Source organism: Malania oleifera, chromosome 5 (assembly GCF_029873635.1).
Source record: "Malania oleifera isolate guangnan ecotype guangnan chromosome 5, ASM2987363v1, whole genome shotgun sequence".
NCBI classification, from domain to species: domain Eukaryota; kingdom Viridiplantae; phylum Streptophyta; class Magnoliopsida; order Santalales; family Ximeniaceae; genus Malania; species Malania oleifera.
This window is the reverse complement of record NC_080421.1, coordinates 18949781-18965164: the sequence shown is the minus strand read 5'-3', so window position 1 is coordinate 18965164 and position 15384 is coordinate 18949781. Positions and strand designations below refer to the sequence as shown.

The 15384-nt window shown below is 36.1% G+C and overlaps 1 protein-coding gene across 1 annotated transcript in view; it reads left to right on the top strand.

Annotated features, from left to right (window-relative positions):
- Window positions 1-15384, top strand: part of LOC131155873 (subtilisin-like protease SBT3.5) — a 65593-nt gene that overhangs the window by 1402 nt on the left and 48807 nt on the right. Inside the window, exons 2-3 of the mRNA XM_058109323.1 lie at window positions 961-1063; window positions 1453-1531. Of these exons, the coding sequence (XP_057965306.1) occupies window positions 961-1063; window positions 1453-1531 (182 nt within the window). The remainder of the gene's footprint in view (window positions 1-960; window positions 1064-1452; window positions 1532-15384) is intronic.

The following is a 15384-nucleotide window of genomic DNA, read 5'->3' as shown; positions in this document are numbered from 1 at the left end:
TGACCATTTTTGGTTTTTTTTTTTCCTATCAAATTTGACTATATTGGGTGATTTAAAGAAATTTGAAATGGTGGTATGTTACGCGAGGGGAAGATACTAGCACCTCCTACACATCCGTTCTACTAACGGTACCTAACTAACCATGAATTATCCCAAAATTAAATCTAATGATTTTTAAAAACTTCTCAAAAAATAAATAAATATTGAAATTTTAAAATAAAATATAAAAATAAGGTGTAATTTAAAAATGTCTAATAAAACTTCGAAAGGTGACGATCTTATTAGATAAACTCCTTTAGAACTAATATAGGTGAGGTCTAAATTACCTCTTTACCTTTTGTTTAATCATTGGGATGTACACACACAAAAATAGAATATGTACAGAAAATAATCAAACAAATTTAATAAAAAAAGAGTTTTTAAAACATTTCCAAATTTTTCCAAAATTTTTTAGAATTTTCTAAACATTTTTCAACATTTTTTCTAGGATTTTTAAAGACATTTTTTCTTCATTTTTAGTATTTTTATTTTCCATTATTTTATTCGAGTCAAAATAGCTCAAATAATTTTTATTTATTTTGTTTGTTTTTTGACATTTTTTTTCTATTTTTTTTTCTAATTTTTAAAAATATTGTTCCCAATTTTTTTAAAAATTAAAAATCATTTAAAAATAAAGTTTAAAATTAAATAAAAAATTGGTGATTCAGGACACGTAAGGTCGGTTCAACTTGGTCAATAGGTTAACTCAGGTTGACTCGGGTCAAATCGATTGGACCCGGCTGGGTCAAGGTGGTTGGCCACGTGCTAGCCAGCAATGTTGACACATTATTTGTTATTTATTTATTTATTTATTTATTTTTTTGAATTTTCTACTGTAGGGTGACGTTACCATAATGTTACTTGCCATGTGGTAGAATGTGATTCGTTATGAGAATTTGATGCAGATCGTTAATGTGGCAGCGATCCAACCGTTCAGAGAAAGTGCACATTGGATGGCCAGGATTGCGCCATGTCGTTTTTTGGATACATGGTCTTGGTTGTGCCATGTGTCACCATATGAATGGTGACACATGTCCCACTTGTATATATAAAAACTTTTTTTTCTCTCTCTCTTTTCTTTTCACCGCTTCCATTCTTTCTCTTCTCCTTTTTCCCTTTTTCTCTATTTTCCCCGAATCCTTTTGTTTTCTCTCTTGATCTCTCTCTTTCTCTCTTCTTCTCTCATCTCCCACATAACTCTCTCTCTCTGTCTCTTTATTTCTCTTCTTTGATCTCTCTGTCCCTCAACCTCACTGTACCATGAACACTATAGCTGCCAGTGATGGCAACCTCCATAACCAGTACCTATGAACCTAAGGTCCTCTCTCTTTCTCTTATTTTCTCTCTCTTTTTCTTTTTCTTTTTATTTTCTCATGAATCTCTTCCTAACCTCTCTCCTTTTTTCTTTTGTAGGTGGAACAAGACTCGTGAGAGCAAAAAGCTTGAAGATCTTTGCCTCATTCTCCATATCAAGGCTCAGATTTTACCAAAGGTGAGAAACCTTCTTTTATTTTTAATCTCTTTTCATTCTGATTTTTTTTAATAAAAAAATTACATGAAATTTATAGAGGTTTTCTCGTATTTTCTTGCAGGTCAAACAAAGGATTGGGGGTTGGTTGACTTGGGTTCTGACCTAGGTTAGGTTCTGGCTCAGGTTCAGATTAAGGTTAGGGTTTGGTGAAGGTTAGAGTTAGGCTGGGTCAATTGGGTTAGGTTAGTAGGGCTCAGGTGAGTTGGGTCTAGGGTAATTGGGACTAGGTTTGGGCTAGTCTTGGTTAATGGATCATGGGACTTGGGCTCTAGCTATGGTTGAATTGGGTCAAGAGCATGGGTTTGGGCTATGGTTGAATTGAGTTAGGCCCAATTGGATCATGAGTTTGAATAGGTTTAGGTTTGGGTTATGAAGTTTTAGGTTTATGGGCTAGACTATCTCAGGCCCAATTAGGTCTGATCTAGGTAAATGAAACTAGGCATTGGGATTAGAATTGGGCTCAAATCATGGGACCCTAAGTCAATGTTGACCTAGGTCTTTGGTCATTGGGTCTGTTATTTAGGACCTGAGTAAGGTTGACCTAGATTTGAGTCGGATTTCGATTAATTGGGTATGTGTATTTGGATCTGGGTCAATATTTGAGTCTAGGCATTCTAAATTCGGGTCAAATTTCTAAATCTTATTTAATATATTCTAAAATAAATTAGTTTCTATTTTATTAAAACACTAATTACAAAATTTAACACTCAATATCTACTAAAAATTTTAAAAGAAAGCAGGGCAAAATCAACTACTAACTTGTTTTTAATTCTTCACTTTGCAATTCTTCTTATTATTCGAGTTTTCTTGAACTCTTCCATTGTTGCTTCTTCATGGCTTCCATAATTCACGCCTCTAAATTCTTTATCTTTCTTCTCTTTCTCAATTCCAAATCTTCAGACTTCTCTTCTTACTCCTCATAATTCTGTTAGGACCATGTGAGCATCTAGAAGCAAGTGACACCAAGAAATTTACGTGGTTCGGTCAAAAACGACCTACATCCACGGAGCACAACCAAAATTCACTAACTCGTCGGAAAATGTTACAATTCTCTCTCTCTCTCTCTCTCTTCCTCCCTTCTTCCTCTCAGCTCTCTCTGCACTCTCTGTGCTCTCTCTGCACTGTGCTGTGCTGTTGTTGTGCTATGTAAAACATCTTCCACAACCCTCCTTTTATAGGGCTAGGATTAAATTACAATTAAGATAAAATTTAATCAAGAATGAGAGTTACAACAAAAAGATAAATTGCACCATAAATTCCACCACGTGAAATTAAATTCACCACGCTTTTTTTAACTCAGCAATGCCTCTCCAGCTGTGTTTCTGGCTCCATCTCTAACAATCTCCCACTTAGAGACAGAGACACCTTCTCAACCAGTATCACGAATAAATGATGTGCTCATAATATGTGTCTTCAAGCATGAAGACCAATTGAAGTTGAACACAACTTCAGCCCCTTTGTAGTCGCCATCTTCCTGTCTGCTCGATTCCTGCGGACTAATCTGATGGCTGTCATCTTCACAACTGGTGTAAAAATTCCAGTGTAGTCAATCCCTTTCTTCTGCTCGAAGTCTTTGACTACCAACTGAGGCTTGTACCTTCTGGAGCCGTCATGCTCCTCTTCGATTCTGTACACCCACTTGTTGTGAAGGCCTTTGGGCAACTTCCACGTTCTGTTGGAGGTGAGGGACTTCATCTCATCCTTCATCGCAAGCTCCCACTTACTCGTATCTACCACCTGACATGCTTCATCATAGCATTCGGACTCTCCTCTATCTGTAGGATGTAAGTAATCAATATACCTTCTATCTGGTATATAGGACCAAGTAGATCTCCTATGCTTCGGAGCTGGAGTAGGAGACGGTGGTGCGACAATCTACTCCACTGGTTCCTCCACCTAAGGATTCTCGGTATTCTGCTAATGTGTCCTAACACATTCTAAGTGGACCAGTTCTAGTCCCTTCTTCTTTGGGGCATGGGTGTTTATCTGGAAACTAAACCTCTTATGTTTCTTGACTATACAATCCTCACATATGTCAACCTGCATTGACTATAGACCACTCAAATTTTCTTTTGAGTGTATCACCCTGAGTCCCTTCTCGCTCATGTGACCAAGTCGTTGGTGCCAGATGTTGCTGTTGTCATTTCCTGCAGCAATTGAAATAGACATGGAGGCATTGGAGGTTAGAAAAAGTGTTCCACTTTTCTTACCTCGCGCAATTGTTAGTACACCCTTTGAGACTTTCCATTCATCGCCAATGAATTTCGTCGTGTATCCCTCATCTGTTAGCTGACCAACTGAGATCAAATTCTTTCTTAGGTCTGGAATATACCTGACATCCTTCAGCTTCCATACTGACCCGTTTATGTTGATCTTCACAACTCCCTTACCGGTTACGTCGCAAGGTTGATCGTTGCCAAGGTACATCTTACCAAAATTACCTGGTGTGTACTTCTCTAGGCAATCTCTGTAGCATGTGGCATGAAATGAGGCTCCGGAGTCTAAGATCCAAAACTCCTACTTGGTCTCCGAAGAGCAGATCAACATCTCATCATTCTCAGAAGCAATATTTGCTTCTGTCTTTGCCCTCGTATCGAATTCTTTCTTCTGACTCCTGCACTAGTTCCTGTAATGACTAGTCTTTCCATAGTTCCAGCACTCAATAACTTTAGTGCTCTGGGAACCTGTGTCCTGAGTACCTCTGGGATTTCTGGATTGAGACCGCCTGGGCCTAGATCTGCCGCAGTTGTTTGATCGTCCATGCCTGTTTCCTCTGCCTCGACTCTCTATGTTCAAGGCTGAACTCGAATTGGAGCTATGGTTCGGCTGCATTCTTATTTCCTCCATCAAAATCCTACTGACAACCTCATCGTATACAAGCTTCGATTTTCCTGCGGAGCTACTAATGGTAGTGACGACACCATTCCAATTTTCAGGCAACTGACTGAGAATCAGTAGAGCCCGAATCTCATTATCAAACGTTATCCCGACTGAGGCGAGTTGATCAGACAACTCATTGAAGTTATTCAGATGTTTTCTGAAACTCTCACCTGCAGATATGTTCATCATAAATAATCTTTTCATGAGATGTACCTTGTTTGCGGCTGAAGGCTGCTCGTACATATTAGAGAACACATCCATCAGAGACTTCGTGGATGTTATATGCTTGATATTGAATGCCACAGATTTCGACAACGTCATTCTAATGGCTCTGAGGGCTTTTAGATCAAGCAACTCCCACTCGTCCTCGTTTATGGATGTTGGCTTACCCTTCAACGGTAAGTGCAATTCCTTCCCAAACAAATAGTCTTCTATCTGCATCTTCCATAAACCGAAATTGTTCCCGTTGAACATTTCGATTTTTGAGCTCTTTTAATTCAAAATCTCGATTTTCTAATCTAGAGATGGAATTAGCTCAAATGGATAGCACGGTTGGATTTGAAACAATCAAAAACCTAGAAATGGTTCGAGTTGCTCGAAAAACGGACCCAAAACGACCTCGAAAAGTTCAGTTAAAGTTTTCAGTCAAACCTGGTCAAACTGTTGATGTGGCGCTGACGTGGCACTGTGACGTGCTGTTGACGTGGCAGTGGGGTCCACCTACTGGTGTGGCAGTGGGCCCACCGACTAACGTGGGCGGCTGACGTGGCAGTAGGACCTACTTGATGACGTGGCGGCTCTGGCTGACGTGGCTTTCGTTGGCGTGTCAGCTGACGTGGCTGGTTTTGAGCAGCGGGTCGGATCTGGTTCGTGGATCGGATCTCGGGTTCACCCTGGACTGAGAGTTTTTCGGGTCGGGCCGGGTAGAGAACCGGGTCGAGTCGAGGTAGTCGGGTGAGGAAGACATGTGTGGCGCGTCGCCGACGTGTGGAGAGACGTCTTTCTCCGGCAAGACGCATGGGGGCGTGTGCGGGCTTGTTTGAACTCTGTTCGAGCTCTGGCGGACACCCTTCTCTTCGTCTCGGCGAGGTGAATACGATGGTGGCCTCAAAACATAGTTTCGATCTACTAGACAGAGCTCTGAATTTCGGGATCACTTCCAATCTGACTTTTCTGCTGTAACCGGGTTCTAATATCATTTGTTAGAACCCTATGAGCATCCAGAAGAAAGTGATGCCAAGAAATTTACGTGGTTCGGTAAAAAACGACCTACGTCCACGAAGCACACACCAAAATTCACTAACTCGCCGGAAAATGTTACAATTCTCTCTCTCTCTCTCTCTCTCTCTCTCTCTCTCTTTCTCTTCCTCCCTTCTTCCTCTCAGCTCTCTTTGCACTCTCTGTGCTCTCTTTGCACTGTGCTGTGCTATTGTTGTGCTATGTAAAACATCTTCCACAACCCTCCTTTTATAGGGCTAGGATTAAATTACAATTAAGATAAAATTTAATCAAGAATGAGAGTTACAACAAAGAGATAAATTGCACCATGAATTCCACCGCGTGAAATTAAATTCACCACCGTTTTCTGACTCAGCAACACGTCTCCAGCTGTGTTTCTGGCTCCATCTCTAACAAATTCTTTCTAAAAAAAACTCTTTCTGTCCCCCTTCCTTCCCTAAGAAGCCCACTATTTATAGGTCTAGGAAATTACTCAATTCATCATTGATTAGATCAATCAACATCTAATTTGACCAATCAAATTTATTTCAAATTGACTCGCATGTTTTAATTCATAATTCCCACGTATCAAATTGCAACATTTCCTTTTGTGCTTGCAGGTTTGAAGTTGAAGATATTGGCCCACCATTTATATTTTATTTTCCTTTTTTGTTTTATAAAAATTTTCACTGTTCAAACTTCATTTTCCTTGTATTTTTTTTTCATGTATTTTCTCACTTTATTGTATTAATAAAATTTTCCCAATTTTATGTTAGATAAGCCTCGAAAAAATTGGGGTGTCTATATAACATTCAAAATTTTCACAAATTCATCCACAATCATTTTAAAAATGATGCTCGTGTTTTTAAAAAGAATTTTCCTTTATGCTTGCTCTTACTTGGTAAAAATAAAAAGGTTTTTAGGACGAAGGGAAAAAAAATGTCTCACAAATCAAATTCATAAAACCATTCATAATAATATATCAATATGCTCAACAATATGCTTAAATTCATAGCAAGCTCAATATTCCCAACAAAATATTCAATGTGCTTAAAAGATCATCATTCAAATATTTTCAAAACATTTAGTATGATCAACTTAACATACTTTTTGTTTTTTTCCTAACAACAAGATACTCGTTTAAGCTCAATAATCATAGCAAATTATTCATTTAAGCTCAATCAAGGTATTCAATTAAGCTCATCTTTCACATATTTAATTTTTTCAAAACATGATAATTAATTACAAAATCAAAACACGATGCTTAATTTGAGCATGCTCCCTCTAAACCAATGTATACAACTTAAGTTATCTGAAAGGTATCCTTTGGATGGATAGGTGAGGTCTTGTTTTCGTTCGTCGTTAGTTCATTTCTAGAGTTTTGTTTGGTATATTTCGTTTTGTTTTTGATTGTTTTTATGTTTTTATCTCCTTTGTTAGTTATATATGTTTAATTTTGTTTGTCCTAATTTGGTTGTTTGGTTTTAACTTGTAGCCACGGTATTCCTCTGTCAAAAGTAAGGGTTTATTAATAAATAAATGGAGGTGCTGTCCTCTTTTACCAAATAAATAAATAAAAATAAAAAAAATAAAAAAAATGCGTACAACTTAAGATTTAACTATGAGATTTTGCAGTGATCATTTCAACATAAAAAATTTCAAATTTTCACGCAAAATTTTCATTTATTTTAAATAAACTCATAACAAATCAACATTTGAAAATAATTTTGAAAAGCCCATCTTTTATTTGAAAATGTTAAGGTGTGTTTAGTTTTGAAAAATATATATTTTTTATTTCATTATCTCAAAATTTATAGAAAAGTTAGTAAAATTTTTTACTTTTACGATTTTTGTATGAAGTAGTTTTGCTTAAGAATGACAGTTTATTTTTCTAATACTATTTGCTTAAGACAATGGTTTTATTTTTGATTTCTGATTTTTCAAATAATTATAAAAATGACAGCTTATTTTTTGATTTTTAAATTTATAGAAAAATTCAAAAATATCTTTTCATTTTTTTTTTTTTAGATTTATGTTGATTATGTAGACAATTTCTTATAAATCCAAATAAATCTAAATTTAAGTTCAAACTCCATGATTCTTAATATTATCTTAAATAAAATTTGAAAATTTGAAAAACAAGTTATCTTTTTTATAATTATGTTCAAAAATAAAAATAAAAAATAAAAAAATATTTTGGACATTTAGAGAAACTCTTTATTTGCTTAATTTCTTATTAAGAAGTTTCCTAGTATTGGAGGACGATTTTCTTGTCAATTTTGATTTTGATTTTGATTTTTTTGCAATAAAATTATTATTTTTACCATAAAAAGGGAGAGAAGATGATAGTAAAAATTTAAAAACAAGGTAATCAAAAAATTTGCAAAATTAATGAATCTAAAAATAAAAATGAAAAATTGTTTTGGGCATTTAAACAAGTTTTTTTTTTCCTAGTTTCCAATTGAGCAAATTCTTAATATTGGAGGTCAATTCTTGTCAATTTTGATTTTAATTTTTTGCAATAATTTTTTTTTTTTTTACTTTAAAAAGGGACAGAAGATGACAATAAAAATTTAAAACGAGGGAATGAAAATATTTGCAAAATTAATGAGGCAGGGAATGGAAGATCAATGTATGATCTTTCATACATTTAATGTTAAAATAGGGTAGAATGGAGCACCACCTACTCACTTTTTAGAAAATGATTATCACAAATCCTCCTGAGGTTTAATTTTCTGAACAATATAAACCTTCCGTTAGTTGATCGTTAGTCAACCATTAAATTTAATAAAAAATTGAACTTAATAAAATGACAATTTTATCCTTCCACTCAATTTTAATAAGATAAATTAATAAAATTATATTTATTTAATAAGTTAAGTCGGAAAAGTTGATCGATTAATTACAATATACTTTGAAAATTAAACTTTTAAGTGAATTGAACATCCAACAACTAAGTCGGGTCAATTAGTTGACATAAGCAAGACAATATAATTAAAATATTGTTTAAAAATTTAAAATTATAAACAATAAAAATAATTTATAAAAAAAATATCTTCAATTCACGAAAATAAATGACTAAATATACCTTTAACATATAAAATATAGTTTTACAAAATTGATTTGGATGAGATATTTGGTCAAATTGTGGCTTTCTTTTTTGGGCTTGATTAAATATCATATTAATAACATAATAACTTGATTAAAATAAAGAATAGTTAGGTGAATTGTCTTAAATAATAATCAACTAATTAATATAAATTTGAGTATTTTTTTTTTATCCATTTAACATTCATATTTTGCACACAGAAGGACTAACATCCAATCTTATAATTTTAATTTATAAATAAAAAATGTCGAATTTTTTTTTGACATTATGTTTGATAAGTTGTTGAAATTAAAAATATTGAACTTATGTTCTATTTGTTTCATAATGTTTTTCGTTTTTAAGATTCAATTCAATTTATTTAATAGGTGTCATTTAAAAAAAATATCATTTTATTATGAGTAAAAATAAATTTTTTTCGCATATATTCAATAGTTGACTAACAGTCAATTAATGTAAGGTTTATTTTGTCAATAATATTAAACCTCTAAGGATTTTTTGATAGTTTATGAAAATACAGGAGATGAAGTGTCATTTTTAAGAAACTCTGGGGGTATCGCCGGATTTTACCCTTTGAAATAAAAAAAATAAATTTATCATGGACGAAATGACCAATCACCTCCGATAATTTTTCTATTCTTGAAAGGAGGAAAAATTGTTTAAAAAAAGGAGTTGGAAGGTTTTCACAGGTGTTTTGATTACAATATCTGATATATTATTTAAGACTAATTTCGATGGATGAAAACTACTCATTGTTTTGGATTATGAAAGCCTTGGGAAAAATCAAAAAGGTTGAAATAGGAAAGTTAATCACTATTGGTAATAGAGTACAAATTTTGTTCTTCTCTTTTCTTTGTAAAGAAGTTCATATGTTGCATATTATGAGTCTAAAAAATAAGAAATAAAAAAGTTGAAATGAAAAAGTTTATCACTTTTGTGGATTGTAAAGTTTCATTTTTTACCATTCACAGAATTATAATACACAAGAATTTATATCTAATGCAATCAATAATATCTATGTTTGAACAACCTTTAGATTTAGATTTGTATTAGATTTAGATAAGTTGTTGATATACCTCAAATATATCACTTACCATAAATCTAAAGGAGACTAAAGCCCAGCATTGATGAGGGCAATTACCACCTAAGTCAACTGCTCAGGCAGAGCAATTGACGCCAGCTTCATGATGATTAGAGCAATCTACGCCAACGTTATAACAGCTGGAGCGATTCACGTTTGCGCCATAATTCGCTAATAAATGGCACATCATCCTTGGGTTAAACTCCATCACTATAAATGGGGATTCAGAGAAAAGGCTAAGGTATCTCATTCTAAACTCTACTTTACTGTTGCATAAAAGAACCTCTCAAGTCAATCCCTGACTTAGGCATCGGAGCGATCCCTCGGAGTACACCCTGGGTCCTCCAAGCCTTGCTTATTTATCTCTTTTCAGGTGGTCGTGATCAGGGATCGTGAAGGTCGTTCAATTTTTGGCTGCAACAGTTGTAATATAAAATTGTATTGAAATTTGTCCAAATTTATCCAATTCCAAATTTAAAGTTCAAAATCCATGCTCTCAAATGTTGCATTACCATATTTTGAAATTAAACAAAAGAAAAATCTTTTAATATTGTTGCATGATTTGTGTCATAGATTGATTAACTCTTTTTGAAGAGACAAATGTGCATGTGGACAAGATTATTATTTAAATAAAACCTATATTCAAAATAATTTGTATTGAAGCCTTAATATTTTGTTGTGAATATAAACAAACTTTGATGAAATCTATTAATTGTTTGGAAGATCCTATCGCAACATCTTGGGGGGTAAACTCCCGAAATACGTGAGTCGAATCTTTGAACTACCTACACCGGATGGCAGACTCAAAATTATGTATAAGGAATGATGCATGTGGTGAGAAATGGGTCACCATATAGTCCAATGGAGTCGCCGCTAACCTATTCTTACCTTAGGTGAGGTTAAAACACCTATTCAATATACTACTAGTTCATTGGTACCTAAGTTATTCCTAGGTCCAAGGAAACTGATAGTCAATGGTTTGGGTTACCAAGTCGGATTCAGGAGTACAATTATGTAAAGGGAAGGTATTAGCATCCCTTTACACCCCGTCGATGAACAGTACCTGATTAGCTTTGGATTACCCTTAAAATTAATCGTTCAAGACTCATATTCTTCCTTTTTGATTACCAATCCATAATATATTGGGCAATCCTGCGAAAGATAGACGCTACCCTTACCTCGGGATTCCCAAAGGCATGCGAAGACACAACCCCCAACGATCCCAATGAGGATGAACTATTTACAGAGTTTTTTCCAAGTTAGGGGTTTCCTTGTCAAACCTTTAAATATTGAGGGGCCTTGCGAAAAAAAAGAAGCCCCACACCTTTGATTTCTCAAGGGCATGTGAAAACATAACCCTCAAGTTCATAGGAAGATTTATTATGGAATTTTATTTCAATAGAGTAGGTGTATATTCAAAGCATGTAAACCACAAGACATGTAAGAGAAATATGCACATAAAATCAAGGGATATAATAGGATCACTATCGTGCAAGCTTGAAGTGATTTTACTAGACTTCTCGCCCCTCAGACGATAATTAGGGATTACATAGCCTAAATTTCTCATGCTCCTACTCATGAGGGTGTGCACACACATGCAGATATATAGGCACGCGCATACACAAAAAAAAGGGGGCATACACACATTCATGCAAAATTATGCAACATGCAAGCCATACAAAGTAAACTTTTAAATGACCAACATTTAAGCAAAGAGGGTCCCAAAAGTTTTCTAGAATTTTTTCTATTTTCTGGCAATTTTTTCAAGATTTTAAAGGATTTTTCTCAATTTTAATTTGTTCTTGGGATTTTAAAATATTTGTTTTTTTGGTTCTCTAATTTTTTAAAAAAACTCACAGAATTTTTATAATTTTAAGATTTTTTAGTACTTTTCTCATTTTTTTTCTAAATTAAAATGAACTAAAATTAAATTTTCTAAAATTTTTATTACTTTTAATAAAAGGGAGCGGTTCAAGGGTGTCTGAAGTGGGCTAAACTAGTTCAACCGGTTTGACCAAGTCAACGAGGTCAGACCCAGTTTAACCTGGTTCAGGGGGAGGAGAAAGGCGGGAGAGGACCAGAGTCTACCACAAGTCACTCACATATGGTGACACATGGCAGCTCCTGAAAGGTCACTTTTTCTTTTTAAAAAAAAATGATGACATCACTGCCATGTGGCACCATGCCACTAGAAGGATTCAAAAGACACGAATTGCTGACATGACAACAACTCGACTGTCTGCAAAAAACACAACATGAATGGTTGAGCTAAAACTGCACCACGTCACTAGGTGACATCACCCACTAGGCGCGGTCCTGAATGCGCCATGTGTCACCTTCCAATGAGTGTCACGTGGCACACTACGACCAATTTTTTAAAATTAAAATTTAATATTTTTTTCTTTTCTTTTCATTTCTCAGACCTTCTTCTTCTTCTTCTTCTTCTTCTTCTTCTTCTTCTCTCTCTCTCTCTCTCTCTCTCTCTCTCTCTCTCTCTACCTCTCTTTCTCTCTCTCAACTGTCTCCTTCTCTCATATCTGCTCTCTCCCATCTCTTTCATCTATACTCTTTTTCTTTATTGTATCTCTCACCACTCTCATCTTTTATCTTTCTCTTTTATCTCTATCAACTCAATCTCTCTATTTCTCTTAGCCTTTGTCTCTACACTCTTTCTCTCTCATCTATCTCATCTCTTTTTCTGTCCATTCTACTATGGATGCCATGGCCACCACCATAGGTGACCACTATCACTATCCGTAGCTAACCTAGGTAACCCCCACTCTCTATCCCCCCCCCCCCCTATCTCTTCGATTTCTTTTAGATCTCTTTAGATAACCCCCCATTTTTTCCCTACTCTTGTAGGTCAACTAAGGGCTCAAGGCACCAAGCTTCAAGCTCTTTGCCATGCTTCTCACTCAATATCTCACAGAGGTAAATCCCTCCCCTCTTTGTTTTCTCTTTTCATTTTTTTTCGTTTGTTGTTGTTGTTGTTTTTTTTTTTTTTTTGGAATTTTTTGGGTGTTTTTTGCATTTTATCCCATTTTTTTTACGAGCCAAACATGGTTCAGGGGATTGAGCTGGTTGCATTGGGAACTAAACCATGTTGGATTGGTTAGGTTAGGGTTAGGTTAAATTAGGGTTCATGTTAGGTCAAGTTAGGGTTAGGTTAGGGGTTTGGGCTTTGGTTAGGTTGGGTTTGGGGCTAGGTCTAATTGGGCTTAGGTTAGGATGGGTTGTGGTTTGGGCCTAGGCCGAGTCAGGGTAGTTTAGGTTGGGCTAAGTTGGGCTTAGGAGATAGGTTAAGGGTTTGGTTGGGTTTGGGGCTAGGTCTAATTGGGCTTAGGTTAGGATGGGTTGTGGGTTGGGCCTAGGCCGAGTCAGGGTAGTTTAGGTTGGGCTAAGTTTGGCTTAGGAGTTATGTTAAGGGTTTGGTTGGGTTTGGGGCTAGGTCTAATTAGGCTTAGGTTAGGATGGGTTGTGGGTTAGGCCTAGGCCGAGTCTGGGTAGTTTAGGTTGGGCTAAGTTGGGTTGAGTTAGGTCAAGTTTGTGTGATGGGTCTAGGCTAGGTTAGGCCCATTTGGGCCTTAGGGGTTTCAGGTTTGGGGTAGATTAATTAGCAGACCCAATTGGACCAAAGGTGTTTGGGTTTGGGGCAGTTTTGGCTTGGTGTTAGGTTTAAGGTTGGGCCAGGGTGAGCTAGGCTTGGATTTAGATTTCAATGGGCCGAGGGGCCTTGGGTTTAGATAGGTTTAGTAGGCTTTTGGATTTTGAGTCAATAGGCTAGGTTCAGGTTGAATGAGTTTAGGTCAGTTGACACTGATCAAGGTTGACTTGGATCAAGTAGTCGGATTAGGTCCAAGTCATTGAACTTGGGGTTGACTTGAATCTAGGTCAAGTTAACTCGAGTTTAAATATTTGATTAGGGTTCTCAGGTTAAGTTGACTTGAGTCTGGGCAGTTGGCTCGAATTTTTAGGTTAAGATAGGGTATTTGGGTCAAGATGACTTGGATTTTTTTTGGTAGCTTTCTCGGGTCTACTTGGGGTTTTTTGGGAGTTTTAGGGAATTTAAATGCTCGGTTAGGGATTGGTCCTATTCTTCATTTTGGGTTTTGCTTAAGGCTTTTGACAAGGTTTTTTTTTTTTTGGGGGGGGGGGGGGGGGGGGGGGGCGGCTGGGGGGGGAACACATGTTCTATGATGGGGATTTTGTAGAGTTTTGAGGGCTTTGTTTGGGGATTTTTGACTCCATAGTAGGGATTTGCAGTTTTGAGGGCCTTGTTTGGGGATTGAGTACTCTGTTTGGGGGAGGAATTTGAGTGTTTCTTTTGGGGATTGAGTGTTCTGTTAGGGGATTTGGGGCTCAAAGATATAAAAGAAATTAGGGCAATAAGTGGAGCAGCTAATAATATAGCAATTTAGGAAATTAGAGAAATATAGGGAAAGGGGTACCTACCTTGGGCCTCTAACTCCTTTCTCTTTGAATCTTCCTTATCTTTCTCTACTCTCTTTCTCTCTTTCTTATTCTTTTCTCCTTACTCAACTGTTATGAGACATCCTCTGTCCTGGGAAGCCTCTGCTTCTCCTTTTCTACTCTTGGTAGAGCTCTGCCCTTTCTATTCTCCCTCTTTCTTCTCGAGTGACTCTTTTGAGATCTTCATAGCCTCCCAATTATCCCAAAGTTTCCCCCTTCTCTCTACTAAACACCTTCTATTTATAGGTTAAAGGGAGTGGGTAGGGCCCTAATTGGCCTTGAATTTTCCAGGGAGCTAGTAAGATGCGGTGTGGAGGAAGTAAACTCTGGGGAGTTTGGTGGGTTTGTGGCTGTAGAGTGAAGTAGGTAGGAAAAAAAGGGGATTGCATATGGGCTACATATGGTTAGGCTACACAATTTTTTATTTTATTTTATTTTATTATTATTATTTTTAAAGAAATGAAACCCCCAAGTTGGGCATTAAACCAAATCTAGCCCTATTGTGGGCCTGAAATTCAAAACCAGCCCTTCTGGGGCCTCAAAATTAGCACAAGCCCACAATGGGCCTAAATTTCAAAACAAAGTCCTGGTTGGGCCTCTTTGCTAGTTTGTTACTAACCTGGGCTTGATCTTTGTGTGTGCAGGTGTAGGGACTCTAGAAGGCTAGCCTGCGAGCTCCAAGGGCAGCCAGAAACCTTTTTTTTTTTTTTTTTTGTTGCTATATTATTGTATTTTTTTATTTTTTATTTTTGATTGTATTTATCATTTTGGTTGTATTCTAAGAATATGCAAATGCAATATTGTATAATTCGCCCAGTGCATAAACATTCAAAACAGGGTGGTGAGGTTGAGTGAATAAGGGACTCACCCAAAGCGTGACCGATTATGCAAAGACCTTAGACAACACACTCCGCAACCTCAAAAGCTAAATTACAAAAATAATCTAAAAATGCCTTAAATTGAAATAAAAATAGGGTAAAAATCCTTGAATTTTTCTTCATAATGATAGGGCCAAATAGGGTGTCTACATATCCTATTCCTAATTGATGATTAAAGTAA